General features: G+C 43.0%; 1 protein-coding gene across 4 annotated transcripts in view; it reads right to left on the bottom strand.

Annotated features, from left to right (window-relative positions):
* LOC147014234 (contactin-4-like) overlaps positions 1-20,000 on the bottom strand; it is a 588,183-nt gene that overhangs the window by 300,254 nt on the left and 267,929 nt on the right. For all 4 annotated transcript variants that reach the window (XM_085852006.1, XM_085852003.1, XM_085852004.1 and 1 more), the window contains one exon: positions 1,549-1,730. In XM_085852006.1, coding sequence (XP_085708132.1) covers positions 1,549-1,730 — 182 coding nt within the window. The remainder of the gene's footprint in view (positions 1-1,548; positions 1,731-20,000) is intronic.

Here is a 20,000-nt window from a genome sequence, read left to right as displayed (position 1 = left end):
TTAAACATTTTTTTCTCCGCAACCACATTACCAATTGACACAAAATTGTCAGGGTCGGCACAAAGCCCCCCCCCAATGGCTAATATTTTAATTATAACTGTGATGGCACAGGCCATGCTAACAGCTTGGTAAGGCAGCCATCTTGGATTAAACATAAAAAAATTAAAACATATCTCTGAAACTGCTGATCGGAAAAAAAAAAAAACTTGGCACACCTCAATCTACTCCCAATGGAGATTAAAGGGTTGTGAGGATGATGTCATTGGTGAAGTGGTAGACCAGCCATAAATGTTTTAATCAAAACCCTTGTTTACCATTGAGATTCAGTGTGTACAGTATGTCCAGGCCATAACGTTATTACCAATTGAGCTTTTGTAATCAAATCTTCAACAAACCCTTATTTATGAGATTGTGGAGAACACAAATTAATAAAATGTACATTTTTTTTTTTTAAATAAACTGATGTTTTCGTCAAGTTTATTTTGAGTACAAAGCGGATGTGGACAGGCTTTGCATTTTGAGATGCTTTCTAGTTTTACTTATTTATTAGTGTCAATCGTTTGACATTTTTGTTGCATCAGAGAACAATTCAGAAGTGGTGCCACATCGAGCAATTATGGATCTTACAAAAATTGACATGTTATCATATTTTTACACAAAGGTGCCAGCTCCAAAGCAATCCACACATGAATGGTGTCCATGGAGTGTGAAAGTATATGCCTTCATATATTTGACATTTGCCAAATTGATGGCTGACTTAATGATGCAAGTCCTTTTAAGATGACCCCAAGTGAGGATGACTGGCAGACACAAGTATCTACAATCTGTTGCCCAAGTTGAGAGTGGTCAAAACATCAACAAAACTAAAATTTTCTCAAGGCAGCATTTTCACCATAATCAACAGAAATTCAGACTTTATAAGGTCTGAGCAAAATTGGTTCCCCAAAACCTCAGCACTCACAATCCATAGCAACATCTGCAGGCATCAAGTTACAAGCTTCTCATACTGTTCAATATAGATCCCGCTGACTTTATCACTCATCTGGAATTTGCGGACACAACATGGCTTCACCAATGGGACCCTAAAACTAATTAATTTACAAGCCAAGCAATGGAAGCACAACAGATCACTGCCACCCAGGAAATTTTGCACACAATCCTCAGCCAGCAAGATCATGGCCTCTATTTTCCTTGATGCCAAGAGAATCCAAGATTGACTATATGCCTCACAAGACTGTAATCACAAGAGAATAACTAGAAGGGCACTCGGTAGAGTGCATACCTCTGCCACGTAATTCCTGATCCACGAGAACATATCGGTCCCAATAGATTTTTGAAACACCATGCTATACAGTACCCCCAAACAATTCAGACTTTGTCCACAATACCACCATTCACCTTGTGTTTAATGATCCAAATATATGACTATCTTGAAATGTTGAGATTTAATCTGGTTATCCTGGAAATAATAAGCATAACATTGTTAAAATTATCTGTTTTTAACCAAAGATGTAAGAAAAACTATTCAAATTGTGAGAGCTTTCATACCATAAATGCTGATCTTTCCTCGGACAGTGTTGTGGCCCGCGGAGTTTTCTGCACGACATTCATATGTGCCGCTATCATGGGGATGAAAGTCCGGAATCTCCAGCAGTGCATTTGCACTCAGAAGTTTAGCTTTAGATGGCAAGTCTCCCTCGAGTCGCCGCCAGCTCAATGAGGGGACAGGACTGGGGAGCAGTGAATGCAATGTTAACATAGCTGTATGAATATTTGCTTTGATTCACATGACTAGGCACAAACACTTAGGTTTTCGATTTTATACATTTGAGTGTCCATTTTTCCACAAAATGTTAAAATAATTACATTTGCTTTGAATCAGTTTTGTTTGAAAGAAAATAACAATCCATGAAAATCAATGGAGGATCAATTTTCAAGATATGTGAAGGATTATGATGGGAGAGGATGATGGAGCACCATTGAGCTATAAGGGGCCTCATTAGAACATCAAGAAAGGAATTGTGCTTCAAATTTGGCCTGGACCTTTGTATATAATTGTTACAAAACTTGTATCGAAATTGCAAAAACAACACTCACAATACCAAAGGGAATACTCCAGCTCTGGAGACACACTTGTCCCATTGGAGTGGAAGCTTTTGTACGCCTTCAGTGTATAATGATTTATGACAAATAGGTAGCTCATGCAGGGTGTCATTTATAATAGCCTCGATCATTTTTTTTTTCTGAAGGACAAGGATGTCCTTCAAGGACAATCTTCACCATACTGTGCAGCCAATTGTCTGTGAATTTGAACAGGAAAGTTCATCGAGTAGAAATTTCACTATAAATTGCTGGACCATCCCCTTTATTATCTCATTTACCACCATCTTCATTTCTCAGCACGTGCATTAAAGCAAAAAACACATGATTATCACCATTGGTTTCCAACATTACGAAGATAAATTCCCTCAAATATTGAAACACACATTACTCTACCATTTATAATTTTATAAACAAAAGTCAATGTCAAATTTCAACGACACTCGTAGTTAAGTGAAAGATGTTTTACTGCATTTAATTAGGTTTTGCACTGTTCTCAAACAAATTTGCTATTTTATGCTTTGCGTTTCACAAGGATATCTATACCCTGCAAGTAAATATATATATTTTCACGAGAGAGGAAGCTGTGGGGCAAATACAGTGAACACATCAAATTGTAATGAAAGAGGTGATGCAAGTGTTGGTTTCTCCCAAACATAAGTCGAAAAGCTCGATACAATCTGTGAGATACTTTCATTAAATACAGGGTTGTTCCAAATGAAGACTATGTATGATTGTTGCATGCACAGGCATTGATGAACTCTCACAATGTGCAATGTATTAACAGCATAAAAGTATTGTGGCCCACAAAAAGTGATTAACCAATTTCATTGGTCTTTCCCTTCATTACCACTGGCTGCATTTCCCTTTTGATATACTTTCCCGTCAAATACTCAGTATAGTGTGATAAATGTTTCGGAATAAAAAAAAAGATTTGAAAACAATTATGAGACCGAGAAATCATAATTACTCTTGTGGTAGCATTGAGAGAGCTTTCTGAAGTGATGTTACAGGTGCCAGGTACCTCTGTCAAAAGTCATTGAGTACCGACGCTTTGTACCGACGCTGTTTAACCCTACATATAACCTGACAATATATTTTTTTTACAGATACATCCTTGGTAAGTGTTAGGAGTTTTCTGATGGATTCTGATTATATATCCATTTTGAAGCATAATACAGTGGAGTCACATTGGAGTGTATGAACACAGTATCAAGTCGTGAGGAAAGTTATTGTTACAGTGATAGTTCGGTGGAGATTATTGAGGACAGGGTAGGATTTGTGTTGTGGGATTGCGGATATTGTACAGCAATGCCAACTGCATGGCAATGTATATATATATATATATATATATATATATATATATATATATATATATATATATATATATATATATATATATATATATATATATATATATATATATATATATGTTGTCATCGGTATTTGAAAGAAGGTATATGCTTAATTTCAATCTATTTTCCCTGCTCATTCAAGCAGAGAAACAAACATCTGATATTCCGGTACCTTGCATGCTTTGTGCTGGCGAAGGTCGGTCACATTATCACCACGTCTCACTCACGTGGCAGCCCAGTTAGATACAGCGGCATGCAGTGAAGCTCACACAAGACTTTCACATTGAATGTTTCCTGAACGGCTGAAATATTTATGACAAACATTTGAAGGTAATTCAAGGAAATATAGTTTGCTGTTTTGCAATTTCACTTTAACCTTTCCCTTTAAGTTTATCATTGTTAATAACAGCATCGCTATGCATCACATGGACATTAATGAGGAAGTGTCGAACCATTCTTCCCTCAACAAACTGTTCTAACCATAAAAACAAACTCGTCACAGATGGTCTTCCCTTTCTATGTACTGTCCTGTAATTTAAAACCAGTGTCCAAGATTCTTTACATTATTGGGTGAGTTTATTTGATGCCATTTGAATATGGCTTTTTGCCTCTGATAGTCATATTAAGGGGGAGAACATTTTTTATCCTCATCGTACATCACCTTGTCTGCCTCCTCCCCTGCCACTCACCCACACCCCCTTTTTTACACCAGTGTCATAATTTGATAGAAATATAGCATTTGAATTACCAATTGCTCTTTGGTGTGCCAAATAATTGTCCAAACTCCATGCACTTTATCAATCTTGAACAATGACAACTTCCACATGATTGTTCTATCTTGAACTATGCTGACATCGGTATTTGGAAAAAGGTTTATGCTTAATTTCAATATATTTTCCCTGCTCGATCAAGCAGACAAACATCTGATATTCGTTTGCTTGAATGAGCAGGGAAAAATCTGCACCGCAAATTTTGATCATGTCTACTACTGAGACTCCATAACAGGGCCAACGATGCTTTGCAAAAGAGGGATTTGGTTACCCTTTTTCTGTTGAATGTAGATCTATACGACAACTATTCTCATCTAATCCAGTATACCATTTTAAATCCATTCTAAAGCCATCCTTCCTTACTGATTTTGGGTCAAAATTACTTTCTTTGAGCGGGACTGTTACGACGCCATAGTTGATAATATAAAAAAATGAATAAGTAACTTCATTGAAAATGGTACACTATGTCACTTCTGACACAAAACGTTGCTGTATTCTGCAAAGCACACGCTTGCCATAACCCACCAAGCACACCGAGTGCTCTGCAGTATGATGAGTGATGAAAGATGGGTCTTTATTTGAGCAGTCAATGGAATAATAAGCACAGCAACTCGGAACAAATGCAAGTGATTATATTTTACAAAGTCAAAGGGAAGGCGAATAAGGAAGCATATTAAATAAATCTTTCAATAATTGAAACAACAGATGGTGACGATTTTTAAACGACAAATATCAAGTGTCTAGCAGACTGTGAGTAAAAGAAAATTTGGTAAACCAATTGACAAATACACAGGCGGCAAAAGTATGAAAGAAAAAAAAGTTATTCAGAGGTAAACTGAGAACGGTTCATTTGAACGAGGGGGGTTTTCACTTCAGCTCCACATTTTGAGGAGCGGAGGTGCTATCACCTTATCAGCCCTGCTGCCAAGCAGAAGGTGAATCATATCAAAGTCCTTGGAGACCAAGTCTGAACTTGCATGGCAAAGTGTCAACTCTGCTTAAACCGTTAAACTGTCATGGTGTTTGGTGTGGCAAACACCCTCTGTATGGTGGCAATGCCACATGCCGAGCTCATTTGCGGACCTCTCTGCAAAGTGCTCTCGGTGTAAACAGGTTCATATATCCCACTGAAACAAGTGTAACAGCATCACATTCGAAAGCTGCCTGACACCATCTTATCCTTAAATCGAGAAACATGATTCTGAATACGAATCATGCCCAGATGAATTTCCTCACAGTGGTCTCTGGTCTATCTCATCGACAGATATTGAGGGCTGACAGTTTGGTGTAGAGGTATGCACAGTCATCTCGAAGCTGTCTAGCCTGGGTTTGAATCCTGACCAAACTATAAACTGTCATCCCGCTGTTTCGCAGGCAGGGCGATTCATCAATGTGTGTATGGGCGTCCTGTCTGCCAGCATTCGTTGGTGGACATTAAATATCCCTTGCTGTCCTTTGTGAAGAGTAGGCGAGCTATCGCTGGAAACATGGTCAAATTCTAAATTCCTGCCCTAACTGGCACAGGGCATTGCATCAGCGGCACAGCCGCACCCTTAGCCTGGGTTTGAATCCTGACCAAACTATAAACTGTCATCCCGCTGTTTCGCAGGCAGGGCGATTCATCAATGTGTGTATGGGCGTCCTGTCTGCCAGCATTCGTTGGTGGACATTAAATATCCCTTGCTGTCCTTTGTGAAGAGTAGGCGAGCTATCGCTGGAAACATGGTCAAATTCTAAATTCCTGCCCTAACTGGCACAGGGCATTGCATCAGCGGCACAGCCGCACCCTCAGCCAGTGATGCTACCCCACAGCCTTATGCTGCATACGAATGAAGAACACCAGATACTGAAGTAACAATCTCTGGATTATTATTATTGGACAAAAAAGTGATTTATTTCTCTAGAATTACTGATCAACTCTTTATGGCTTTTCAATATGCTAAGAGAATCACTGCCTATAAGACATGGCCTCACTATTCGACTTTGGCTAGAAGACATGGCCTCACATTCTGCTTTGCTGCAAGTACGGCCTTACCATTCTATACTTATTCCCAATAATGCATTATAAACATGCATATAATTTTTTTGGTAGACTATCAATGACTGCTGTGAACAGCAGAAAACAAGGTAGTGCTGTGATATATAATGCAGACTCAGTGTTCAGCAGATGTTTCATCGGCAACCCAGAGGCCAGTTGATGTCAATGCCAAGCCTCTTGGCCAAGACCTAGAATATATTTATGGCCTTTAACAACATATTCCAGGTCAGTCAACAGTGGAATCACAGCATCATCAGCACCTTCTGTTCATTGCCCCCATGCACGTGAAACGAAAAGCTGGGGTTAAGCAATTTGTTCATGTCTGTCCATCCATCCCTTTTTCCGTGTTTGTCCTTTCCTTCCATTGGTCTAGCATTGTCCGAACCGAGATAGACTGGGACGTAATAACCACAGATTTGACCAAAAATAGTCGGCACGCACCAGTGGTTAAAACGCTCGGCCACCCTAATTAAAATCTAATCGAGATAACATTGGTGTTTTGCAGAGGGCGCGCTCCCCGCTCAGGTAACCACGCGACCTCCAGTTAAACGAAATAATTAGACGGCGGACACTGTAACTCATGGTTGACTGGTTGGCGTTCGTGGTTCTAAAACAACCCACCATACCACAACGTTAACTGTGAGCGGTGGCCCCAGGTCCGGCTCTTCCGAGGACAACCGGGGAATAATCCCCCTGAGTGACAAGCTGGTGTCTCCGTAGCCATGGCCGCAACAATAGTATGCTTACACCTTATTAGCACGAATAAACTGTGTGCTTTCCCATTCTCTTAGGTTGCTCACTTGCAGTAATTTTTTTCATTTATTTATATTTTCATTTGGAGACGCTTTCAGATGGTTCTGTGATTTTTCCTGGTGTATCGGCTTCAATATCAGTTGACATGCAAAATTACCATGCTTCCTATTGTCGCGGGTCACTCATCTGCATTTATTATTTTCATTTATTTATATTTTCATTTGTGTACACTTTCCGACAGTTGTGTGATTTTTTACCGGTGGATCGGCTTCAATGTCCATCAGCACGTGGAATTGCAGCTCTCTACGTCACCTGGAAGGTACCAAACTTTAATATCAGTTCGTCAGTCAGTGGTTAGAATTCATCCATCCATCCATCAGAACCATACTCTGTACAGTGCGTTCAGTGCTGCTAAAGCAGTCTCCTGGGCTATTGGACAAAATCCTGGATGGGTCGCCACTCCAACACGGGATACTCAAATGACTCAATCATCCCATCAAGATGGTACCCAATTTGCCTACCTCAGAAGGATGACAGGCTGAGTCAACACCACCTGGTATTAATTCAACGGCAAAGTGGGATTTGAACTCAGGACCCGAAGATACCAAGCCCGTCACCCTAACCATTAAGCCAACGCCAAGCACCGTGGTGAGAATGATATAATGATGTAAAATATGCATTTATAATTAGAATTGCGTTTTTATATACATATACATGCAGTATATTATTTTTATGTACAAATTTGATCATTCATGTCCAAAGACATACTTCAAGTATGCGCTTGTGCAGCGTAGATTGATAAGAGGAAAAGTCACTAACATATTCCAGTTATAGTACCAAGATCATCTCATCCTTTCGACTTGCAGTTGCAGTGGCAACACTGCCATTTCTATATAGTTAAGGTAGAAGCTGCAGTGCCTGGGCTCCAGCACTCTAGGAGGTGCTGACACAGTCTGACAAGCAACTCTCTCTTGAGATTTGTCGTGACGAGAAAGTTCTGTGCTTGCCAGAGCACTGCCAATATCTGCCAGTCAAAGGTCCAATGGAAGGAAGGCCCAATTATATAATTTGTCCTCATTTCTTTTTTTTTGAGAAGTTGGGATTGGGGGAGGGAGAGGCAGGGGGATGAGATTTTAGCTTTGCATTTCCACACCAAATAGTCTCACACACAGTTCAGCAACTTGAAATATTTATTTTGACACGCTTTAATATGAAATTCATTCATTCATTGCTGCGGAGTTCATTAACTCAAAATGAAATGAAGCAACTTGCCAGAAAGTCCTTTCACACGACAAGCCGGATTGTGAAACGCTGTTTTGAATCCCACAGTGCACGGCAGGAGTTAAAAAAAAAAATTCCAACAATGATGAAGGCGAGATCAAATGTTCGAAGCAATATGCCATTAAGAGAGAAGTAAAATGACAGGAACAATTGCTGTGCTGAACACAATTCATTGTGGCACAGCACGGTTCACATGATGGTATGAAATTGGAAGAAAAGAAGGAGAAAAAAAGAATCCCATTCATCTCCAGGATATCGTGGAATGTGGTGAATGATATGTCCGAGGAAATAACAATCAAAATCACGTCATAATATGAAGAAAATTACTACACTCTACAAAATTGCCTCAAAACAATCAATATGCATAAATGATGCAGCCATACATCAGGTTAGACTGAAAACTGTTAATGTTGCTTAGTTTTTCTGCTTTACATTATGACTGTCACTAAAGTATGAAAAATTTGTAAAAGTTGTGGTTTTTGCATTAAAATTCCCTTCCTCCTCAAAATTTGCATTCATCACAATAATAAAGACAAATAAGTATCAAGATATCTAGTTCAGTCAAGTCGTGTCCAACTTATGGTGACATTCGTGATCAGATTTCTCCAAACTTCCCGATCGTGCACCGCTTCTCAAAGCTCTGGTCGAGACAGCTTGGTTGCAAATTTTATCCCTTACATCCAGCACATTCAAGGTTTGACTCTTCTTCGTCTTTCCCCTACCATACACACCATGATTGACTTATCCTGACTCATTTTTTTGGATGCATGATATGTCAAAAGCACAACAGTTTCTGTTTTAGCATCAGCACTTCCAATGTACATGATGATGGTCTAAATGATTCAAGCACTGATTTGTTTATTCTTGCTGGAGGAGAGAGTACTCCATGTGGGTCCGTTTGTTTGTTTGGTTGTCTGGACATAATGTGCTGACATAGGCCACTGACACCACCTACTGGAAGCCAGTAGTACACGTTATCTTTTTTTTCAAACGAGTAACTCGAAAAAGTATGTACAATTAGAATGTGAGTACATCTACAAAATATATACAATGCACCACACAAAATAATTCCAGGCAAGGGTATGCAATATTTGATCGCTCATTCTCGTTCTTCTTGCAGTCCTTGGAATATTTAACATACACCTCCTACATCACATTTCAAAATTCTAAATCATCTTGCTGTCATTATTTTAACTGTCCACGACTCACATCCATACATTGCAAATGGAAATACCGGAGCATCTAAGAGCCTCCTCTTGGTTAGGATTGCCATTCCTTGTCTTTCCAGATATTTGTCAATCCTGACATTGTTGTTCTCCCAAACACAAACAATCAAATCATTTCTACTTGACATTCTCCACTCACTTTGATCTCAGACCAAGTTAGAGCAAACTTTCCAATATTTCCACATGATCGTCTCTCAATCTGAACATGTCAATCTTCTCAATTAAGATTTTATTCTTTTTTTGGTTTAAATAAAGACCAGATTTTTTACTTTCCTTTACCACTGTCTGCAGCAGTTTCATCAACTCTTCTTTACTTTTTGGGTATCATCAGTATACCTTAGATTGTTGATATGTCTTCCACCAATCCTGACTCCAGCATCTATCTCATCCAAGCTTGATTTCCTCATGATGTACTGACCATACAGATTGAACAATAACAATAAATGTACCCCTATCTAACCCCTTTTCAATTACATGCGCACACGCACACGCACACGCGCACACACACACACACACACACACACACACACACACACATACACACACACACACACACACACACGCACGCACACACACACACACACGCACGCACACACACACACACACACACACACCTGTTTGACAGGCACCGGGCAGAGGTCTGACTATGTCCAATCAATGGGAGTTTGGGGGAGTGCTCATCTACCATTCCCCTTATGCTGCCTTCCCTTCCCCTCCCCTCACACTTCCTTCTCTTGCCTTTACACTGCCTTCCTTTTTCATTGTGCTACCTTTCCCTCCCCTCAAGCCACTTTCCCTTCCATTCACACTGCCATTCCCTTCCCTCATGCTGCTTCACCTTTCCCTCACGCTGCCTCGCACCCCTCACACTCACTCACTCCTACCCCCCCCACTCATGCTGCCTCCCAACCCTCAAACTGACTTCTTCCCCAACTCCATTGCTGCCTCCCACCCCTCACGCTAACTTCACCTCCACCTCACGCTGACTTCATCTACACCTCATGCTGATTTCACTTCCACCTCATGCTGACTTCCCCTCCACCTCACGCTGACTTCCCCTCCACCTCATGCTGACTTCACCCCCACCTCACGTTGACTTCACCTCCATCTCAAGCTGACTTCCCCTCCACCTCACGCTGACTTCCCCTCCACCTCACGCTGACTTCCCCTCCAGCTCACGCTGACTTCCCCTCCATCCCAAGCTGACTTCCCCTCCACATCATGCTGACTTCCCCTCCACCTCACGCTGACTTCCCCTCCACCTCACGCTGACTTCCCCTCCACCCCAAGCTGCATTCCCCTCCACATGATGCTGACTTCCCCTCCACCTCACGCTGACTTACCCTCCACCTCACGCTGACTTACCCTCCACCTCACGCTGACTTCACCTCTACCTCACGCTGACTTCCCCTCCACCTCACGCTGACTTCACCTCCACCTCACGCTGACTTCCCCCCCCACCTCACGCTGACTTCACCCCCACCTCACGCTGACTTCACCCCCACCTCACGCTGACTTCACCCCCACCTCACGCTGACTTCCCCTCCACCTCACGCTGACTTCACCTCCACCTCACGCTGGCTTCCCCTCCACCTCACACTGACTTCCCCTCCACCTCACGCTGACTTCCCCTCCACCCCAAGCTGACTTCCCCTCCACCTCATGCTGACTTCCACCTCATGCTGACTTCCCCTTCACCTCACTCTGACTTCCCCTTCATCTAATGCTGCCTCCCCCTCCCCTCACACAGCCTTCCATTCCCTCCCCTCACACAGCCTTCCTTTCCCCTCCACTCACACCATCGTCCTCCCAAACCTCCTCCACCACCATACAACTCTCCAGAGGTCGAGGGGAGCAAGTGGTGTCAAAGAATGTGTGAAGTGGACAAATGAAAGCTATTTTTTTAAACAGTCATACCTGCTGCTTAGAGTGATTCCACAATTCATGTCAAGAAAACGTTGCTGTTTGGGCACGTTCCATCAAGCCTGTACACTGCTTTCCCACACAGCCTTCCCTCCCATCATGCTGCCTTCCCTCCCCTCCCCTCATGCTGCTTTCCCTTCTCTCCCCTCAATGCTGCCTTCCTTTTCCCTCCCCTCATGCTATAGTCCTCCCAAACCCACTCCACCACCATACAACTCTCCGGAGGCCGAGGAGAGGAAGGGGTGTCAAATAATGTGCGAATTGGGCAAATGAAAGCTTTTTACCTCCACCACTAAAGGTGAAGGAGGTTATGTTTTCACCCCTTTTTGTCTGTTTGTTTGTTTCTTTGTGTCCAGGATATCTCAAAAAGTTGTTGACGGATCCGGATGAAATTTTGTGGACAGGTTTGGAGTGTGACAAGGACGAAATAATTAGATGTTGGTGAAGATCCGGATCCGGATACTAGAATTTAAGTGATTCTTCACCATTGTGAGATCGGGCCAAAAACGATATGTCGCACGATATCTCAAAAAGTTGTGGACGGAATCGGATGAATCTTGGTGGACATGTTGAGCGTGTCGCAAGGACAAATTGGTTCGATTTTGGTGAAGATCCGGATCCGGATCTGGACACGATAATTATTTAATCTTAAAAGTGATTCTTCCCCATTGAAAGATAGGGCCAAAAACGACATAGTACTGTATAGTATGATATTTCAAAAATGTACTGGCACCGAAAAGTTCTCGTGGATCAGGCATTACGTGGCGGACGTATGCGCTCCACCGAGTGCCCATCTAGTTTTTTTTTAAGCAGTCATAACTTCTGCTCGGATCGATTCTGCAATTTGTCTCAGGTTTAAAGATTCTTGAGCTTATCGTACGTGTGGAAATTAAATCAAGGCACAAACAATGGCGCAGCTTTTTTGACGATTGAAGGAAAATACACTAACTTCCCTTCACCCTCACCCCTTTCCTTCCCTCCTCCCAAAGCTCCTCCACCCCTTGTGGATGACCCTGGGCAGTGTCCGGGCATTGTTTAGTGTGACCTGTTTGAACATGCTATTTTAAGATAACCAATTTCGTTCAATCCTGTACTAATGCTGGCATAAAGGAACCACTCCCTCTCCCCCGCTTTCCCTCAAGTCCCCCTATCAAACGCATACCCAGAACACCCCCTTCCCCTCCTCACAACCCAGGTTCCTTCCGGTTCCAGATTTGGAGTGACGAGAGGTCTCCTTCGGGGCTCTCTGCTGACATTCTCAAAGTTAAGTTTCCGGTCGTTATTTGTCCTCTTTTAACTGTTTAATTTTCTCACCTACATGTTACTGTGTGTTCCTAATTCGGTTTTGTTTCAAAAATCGTGCTATTCTCCCAAGACGTGTCTGACTCCCAAGTATCTCTCTCCGGTTACTCCCTCCTACGGTATGACAGACCTGAGCCTCGTCCTGGTGGAGGTGTTGCTCTCTTCATCAAAGACTCTATTCCTCACTCTCCATGCACTGCTCTCACTCCCCCACACCCCCAGGAATACCTCTGGCTTCGGCTTCCCTCCACTCCCACCTCGTGTTTATATGTGTACTGTACCGTCCACCGAACAGTGATGACTCCATATACACCTCACTATCCGAAAACATGGACCATCTTCTATATTCTCATCCAAACTCTCTCTTCCTCTTATGTGGTGACTTCAATTGTCATCACGCCAGTTGGCAAGGTGTGGGAACCTCTCTCACCTGTCATGGCACCTCAGCAAACGCTTTCTGCGAGTTATTAGGACTGACTCAATCAGTCAACTTCCCGACCCGGATCTCAACCAATGGTACTCCATCTATTCTCGATCTGATTTTGACAAATTTCCCTGACAATATCTGCTGCTCTTCCTTCGCTCCAATCGTTTCTTCTGACCACGTCCTTGTCAAAGTGGACATCTCTCTGGCCGTTATCAGAGAACCACCTCACCGCCGTCGAGTCTGGCATTTCACTCAAGCCGACCGGCAGGGACTCCGAGCAGCCATCAAACTTATAGACTGGTCTCCTATCACTACTTTCTCAAACATCAACTCATCCTGGGAATTCTTTCAAAGAAACTTGCTCTCCCTCATGAACAGATTTATCCACTCTCGAGTTCAGTTGTCCTACCCTTCCTCCAGCACTTTGTTTACTGAAGCTTGTGGCGAGGCAGTTGTCCTGAAACAACTTGACTTTGCCTCATGGAAAGCAAACCCAACTGAGGGAAATCTCAGTTCCTTCCACAAAGCTTGGAACAAGTGTGTATCTACCCTCAGGAGAGCCAGAAAACAACATCTTTCTCATCTCAAGTCTGAACTCTCAAACCTCTCTCCCTCCTCAAAATCCTGGTGGCGTTTAATCAAATCTGTTTCTGGTGTATGTTCCCCCTCCATTCCCTCCCTTAACTCAAATTGCCGCACTGCTGCCGCAGTGAGGTGGAGGCCGCACTGCTGATACCGCACGTGATAAAGCTGAATGTCTAAACTCGGTGTTTGCAGCTAAATCTTGTGTCCTAAACCCATCACTATCTCTACCCACTTTACCCAGTCGCACCCAACTGTCCCTGGACTCTGTGTCCTTTTCTCCTGACAAGGTGGAGAGCTTGCTTTCAAACCTCGAGTCAGATTCTGCAACCGGTCCAGACGGCATCAGCCCACGTGTCCTCAAAGCCTGCTCTTCTGCTCTTGCTCACCCTCTCTCTGTTCTATTCACCCTCTCATTTGCTCAAGGTCATCTGCCATCTGCTTGGAAATCTGCTAACATCACTGCCCTGCATAAAAAAGGTGCAAAAACAGATCCCTGTAACTACAGAGCAATCAGCCTTCTCCCAATCATCAGCAAGGTTATGGAATCCATCATCGCTTCAGACATGAAATCCTTCCTCTTCTCCAATGGCTTGATTTCCGATCATCAATTTGGTTTCAGACCAGGTCACTCTACCCTGGATATGCTGCTTCTGCTCTCCCAACAATGGATGGAGGTCCTCAATGCCAGACAGGAAGTCCGAGCCGTATCCCTGGACATATCACGTGCTTTTGACAGTCTGGCACCCTGCACTACTCACCAAACTCTCTTCCCATGGTATTCAAGGCCATCTCCACTCATGGCTCGCAGACTTCCTCTCCTGTCGCAGTCAACGTGTGGCCCTAAATGGAGTTCTTTCATTCCCTCTTCCTGTGCAGGCTGGAGTTCCTCAAGGTAGCGTTCTGGGCCCTGTTCTTTTTCTGGTTTTCATCAAAGATCGCTCGGACTCTCTGAAAAATCCTCTATTTCTCTTTGCCGACGACTCCACCCTCTGCCGTACCATCTGTCATCCCTCAGACCGGCAAGCAGCAGCTTCTTCGCTCACTGCAGATCTGGATAAAATCACAAACTGGTCCAACACGTGGAACATGTCTTTCAATCCAGACAAATTTCACACTCTCACTATGTCTCTTTGAAAGGACCGTTTAGAAAACCCCCCCATCCACTTTCTCAACAATCCTCTGGAAGAAGTCTTTTCTTTCAAGCTTCTGGGTCTCACTATCTGCCATGACCTTTCCTGGGAAAGTCACATTTCCAACCTCGCCTCAAAAGCCAGTCGCCGACTGGGAATCCTCCGTCGTGCAAAGTCCTTCCTCGGTCCTCTTGAGCTCCTGACCACTTACAAAGCTTTTGTCCGTAGCCTGATGGAGTACTGCTCTGCCCTCTGGGCTGGTGCTCCTGCCTCCCACCTTTCTTGGCTTCACGCTGTCGAAACCAGGGCATTTAAGATCATCGGCATCTCCCGCAATGAAGCTGAGTCTTTGGGCCTCTCACTCAATCACCGCAGGTTGGCCGGTGGTCTTTCTGTCTTCTACCGACTCCTCTCCAGCCTTGCCCCCCCTGCTCTCTCTCTGCGATTTGTCCACACCACATTTCCACAGGGCGCTCTAGGTCCGCCAATAACCCCCTTCTGGTAGAACTACCAAAATCACGAATCACTGCTCATCTTCACGCTTTCATTGCTCTTTTTTCCCGCCTTTGGAATCAACTTTCTCACTCTATTCTTTCCCATTCTTCCCTCCAGGCTTTCAAAACAGCTGTTCAGCACCACCTCTTATCTTCCCCCATCCAAATCCTCAATCTTTTCTACCCCGATAATCCACCCAAGCCCACTTCCTTCAATTCCCCTGCTTTCATTCCTGAAAGTCCCTGTAATGTCCATCTTCTCTTCGCCATGTTCCCTGTCCCATCCCCATCCCTCTCCCTTCCACAGTTCACCTAATGCGTCTGTTCCCACTGTTTTGTCCCTTCCACTCCCACCCCTCTTGTCTCATGCCCCCTTGCTGTGAGTTGTGTGTTAGCTCTCATACGAGCCTCGACAAGGTATACAAAAAAAACAAAAAAAACCCCAACTCTCTCCCCCATCCCCCTTGCTCCTTGCCCCCTCCCGGAATATACAGTGACGTGCGGTGAGGCCTCGCTCTCCCCCCTTTCTCGCTCCCCCCTCCTTACTCACTCTCCTCCCTTACTCGCTTCCCCTCCCCTCCACACCCCCACCCCTCCCCCCACCATCTCAATATTCCCATCAGCCAAATGACGGGTTGTATTTGCTTGTAAAATATATACCAGCTATAGAAACTACAATGAATAACTTCAGGTGAAATGTTCAGTCTCGTGGAGGGGAGACACGTTCCGAAGAGAACTAAAATAATACGCCCGCAAGTGAAAGGCGAAAGGAAGCTTGTATTGTAGGTTGGAAGTCTCTCTGATCAGAACCGATAAAAGTAATTTCGGTCGGAACATAGAATGTATGTTCCATGTTTCAAACAGTAAAGACTCCAGTGAGAGGAAAGGAAATTAAAAATTACGGGATAAACATTTTCGGTTTTTGTGAGAAATGGTGGATAAGGAATGGACAAAAATACTACAAATAGGAGAGGCAGTTATATATCCAGCTACTTTGGATGGAGAGCATAGAAAAGATGTTGCTCTGATGTTAGAAATGCTTGCGGCAAAGTCATTAATGGAAAAGGCACCTGCGCCTGTAAACGAAAGACTGATTGTACCTAGATTTGATTCAAGGCATTACATGCTGAGTATAATGCAATGTTACGCTCCAACGGACGATGCAGATGAGGAAGAAATTTTATGAACAGATGTTGGTAGTGGTTCAAAAAATATACAAACATGATATGTTGTTGGTATTGTGAGATGTGAATGTGAAAGTTGGAAGTGGAAATGTGGGAAGAGAAAGTGATGGGAAAATTTGTTGCTGGCGAAGTGAATGATAATGGAGAGAAATTTGCTGATTTCTGGAGTGAAAATGATTTTGTGATCGGCGGCACATGTTTCCAACTTAAAAGAAATTCACAAGCTCACTTGGACATTATCAGATAGTAGTGGAAAAAAAAAACAACTAGCATCCGTTGAAGACAAAGTCTTCGATATCCCCGCCGTAGTAAATGAGGACAAGTAGCAAAAGGCACCAGTTCAATTTATTCTTGATGTGTGTACCAAATTTCATAAAGAAATAGTTAATAGTTTTGCAACTTTGCTCTGGAAACAAAGGTTAACCTCAATTATTTCGTAATACCCAGCTTGTTTCCATGGAAAGTGACAGAAATTTTTTCGGGGGAAATCTCTAAATATCAAAAGGCACCAGTTCACCACTTGCTTAATATGTGTACCAAATTTCGTAAATATATCTTGAGGGGATTTGTAGTTGAGCTCTGGAAAAGGAATGTGATGGACGGACGGACGGACGGAACCCATTTCTATATCCCCCACCAACTTCGTTGGTTGGCGGGGGATAAAAAGAAGTAGTCAAAGACAAAGACATGGAGAAATGGAAATTGAAGATCACTGGAAAGCAGTGAAAAATGTGATAGTGGAAGCAAGCAAAGAAATCTTGGGTTATGCAAAAAAAAAGAAAATCGAAGATTGGATGTGCAAGGAATCAAAGAAGGTGATTAGTGAAAAGCAAATAACTAAAGAAGAAAATAATTTCGGGCAAAAGAAGACATTGTCTGGAAAGAAAGATAAAGACAAATAAAGACAAGAATGGCATGCGGTGGAGCACACACCTCCGCCCCATAACGCCTGAGTCAAGAGAACATATCGGTCCCAATACATTTTGGAAATATCATGCTATATATCGTTTTTGGCCCTATATCTTAGTGGTGAAGAATCACTTAAAAATTCTAGTAGTCAGATCCGGATCTGGATCTTCACCAAAATCTAATCAGTTCCTCGTTGTCACACACCGAACCTGTCTACTAAAGTTAATTCAGACCCATCGACAACTTTTTGGGATATCCTGCACACAAACAGACAGAAAGGGGTGAAATAATTTACCTTCGGTGGCGGAGGTAAATGATTAAGTAAAAAAGAGCACAAGGAAAGACAAGAATAATTTTTTATGACAAAAGTGAAAGAAGCAGAGGAAGCAGTGAGGAAAAATGACAGTAGAAGCTTGTATCTGACGACCAGTCGGATTAACATTCCATTAATGACTACTAGTGTCGGGAAAGTTTCAAACCGTAGCAGTATTGGTAAAGAGGAAAGGTGGAAATACAGTATTTTATTGTCCAAATATAATAAACTGCAGCGATGCACAGAACATTAATTCTGACGAGATAGTGAATAGAGAAGAGCGATGCAACACTCCAGATCTAGATGAGAACATGCAAGTATTACTGATAATCAGAGGCTATTTAACAAATGAGGGGATAAAACAAGCTATAAAAAACTGAAAAACAACAAGGCAAATAGCGGCAGAGATGCTGAAGACTTCACCAGAGGAGATGGCAGATGCATTGGAGAAATTGTTCAAAAAGATATGGGATTATAGAGGAATTACGATGGAATTGCAACCAAGGAACCAAATATCAAGGAAATTACACCCAAGGAACCGACCATGCAGGAAAGCAGAAGAACGTGAGAGGGCGAATTCAAACAGAACTACTCACATACGTCATTATAAAACCAGATCATGCCAGTGACAACACAGGAATGAGCGGTCAATGAATGACAATGGCGTGGCTGTATTTTTACATGCAAAAGGGCTCATGCTTACGCACACGACTGGAAGTGATACGCAAGTTTGCCATGAAAACAGCCGTGTGTGGTGGCTGGGTCTCTTGAGTAGGGTTGTGGACCGCAGGTGAAATGTCGCCTCATGCTGACTCTTTCCTGTTTATATCAAAATTTGTGGAGCAGAGTCTACTTGTATTTATAGGTTGACAGTCCAGGGAGAAGATTTTGCACCACACTCAAGAGGGCCAACCCATGTCTGTGGAATTTCCCTCTCTGGGGTTGACTCATCTATAAAAAAATGGAGAATTAAATTATCTTCCGAGTCTTGGCTGCAGTACATCTGACGAGGAGGTCGGAGGATGTAGCTCTGCTAAGCTAATGCCTTATAGGGAGAACCTCTGCAAATGTTGAGCCAGAAGAGCCATTGAAAATTTTTAATTACTTTTGGACTACCCACACAACTGTTTGTGTTCCACTGTCAGCTGGTTAATGCACGGCAGGTATTCCTGTTGGTAAGGACACATGCAGCAACACTGCAAGAGCTGGTATGACATTGGCTTCATTGTCGCTGCTACAAGTGATGGGATCTGATCTCGACGTAGAGTGCCTGGAGAAAGTCTACACTCGCTTTCAAATTTTTCATCTTTTGCTGCCTTTTAGCCTGGAATTAAATTGCATTAAATCAGACTTTTTCCACCTTTATTAACACTTCGTAACCCACAACTTCCAAATCCTGCGTCAGAGTGGCGACCCGTCCAGGATTGTGCCCAATAGCCCAGGAGACTGCTTTGGCAGCACCAACACTCTACAAGAATATGGTCCCAATGGATGGATGGAACTTCCAAGTGAAAAACAAATTCTACAAATTTCAGAAAATTAATTAGAAATATAAAACTAGAATATCTTGGTTGGACAAGTGTCCACCCCCCTTATAAGAGCAATTGTAAATTAGCTCAGGTGTAACCAATCACCTTCAAAATCATACACCAAGTTAATTGGCCTCCACTTATGCTAAATTGTATTGATGCTGATAATTTCGTAATAAAATCAGCTGTTCCTGTAAGTTTCGTCTGCTGGGTAGGGCATTCACAGCAAAGACAACCACAAGTACCAAGGCCCTTTCAAAAGACCTCCGGGATAAAATTGTGGAAAGGCACAGATCAGAGGATGGGTATAAAAATATTTCAAAGGCCTTGAATATCCCTTGGAGTAGAGTCAAGACAATCATTAAGAAGTGGAAGGCATATGGTACCACTAAGCCAATGCCGAGGTCAGGCCGTCCCTCCAAACTGGATGAACAAGCAAGGAGGAGACTGATTAGAGAGGCCGCCAACAAGAGGCCAATGGCAACTTTGAAAGAGCTACATGGCTTTATGGCAAAGACAACAGTCTTTGCCATAAAGCCATGTAGCTCTTCACTGTGAGCATGTGACAACAATATCTCAAGCACTCGACAAGTCTGGCCTGTACGGTAGGGTGGCAAGAAGGAAGCAATTACTCAAAAAGGCCACCTTGAGTCCCATTTGAGGTATGCAAAAAAGCACTCC

This window comes from Eptatretus burgeri, chromosome 13 (assembly GCF_056783735.1).
Source record: "Eptatretus burgeri isolate ZD-2024b chromosome 13, Ebu_testis_v1, whole genome shotgun sequence".
Classification (NCBI taxonomy): domain Eukaryota; kingdom Metazoa; phylum Chordata; class Myxini; order Myxiniformes; family Myxinidae; genus Eptatretus; species Eptatretus burgeri.
Note: the sequence above shows the minus strand (reverse complement) of the source record. Positions and strands in the feature narration are given on the sequence as shown.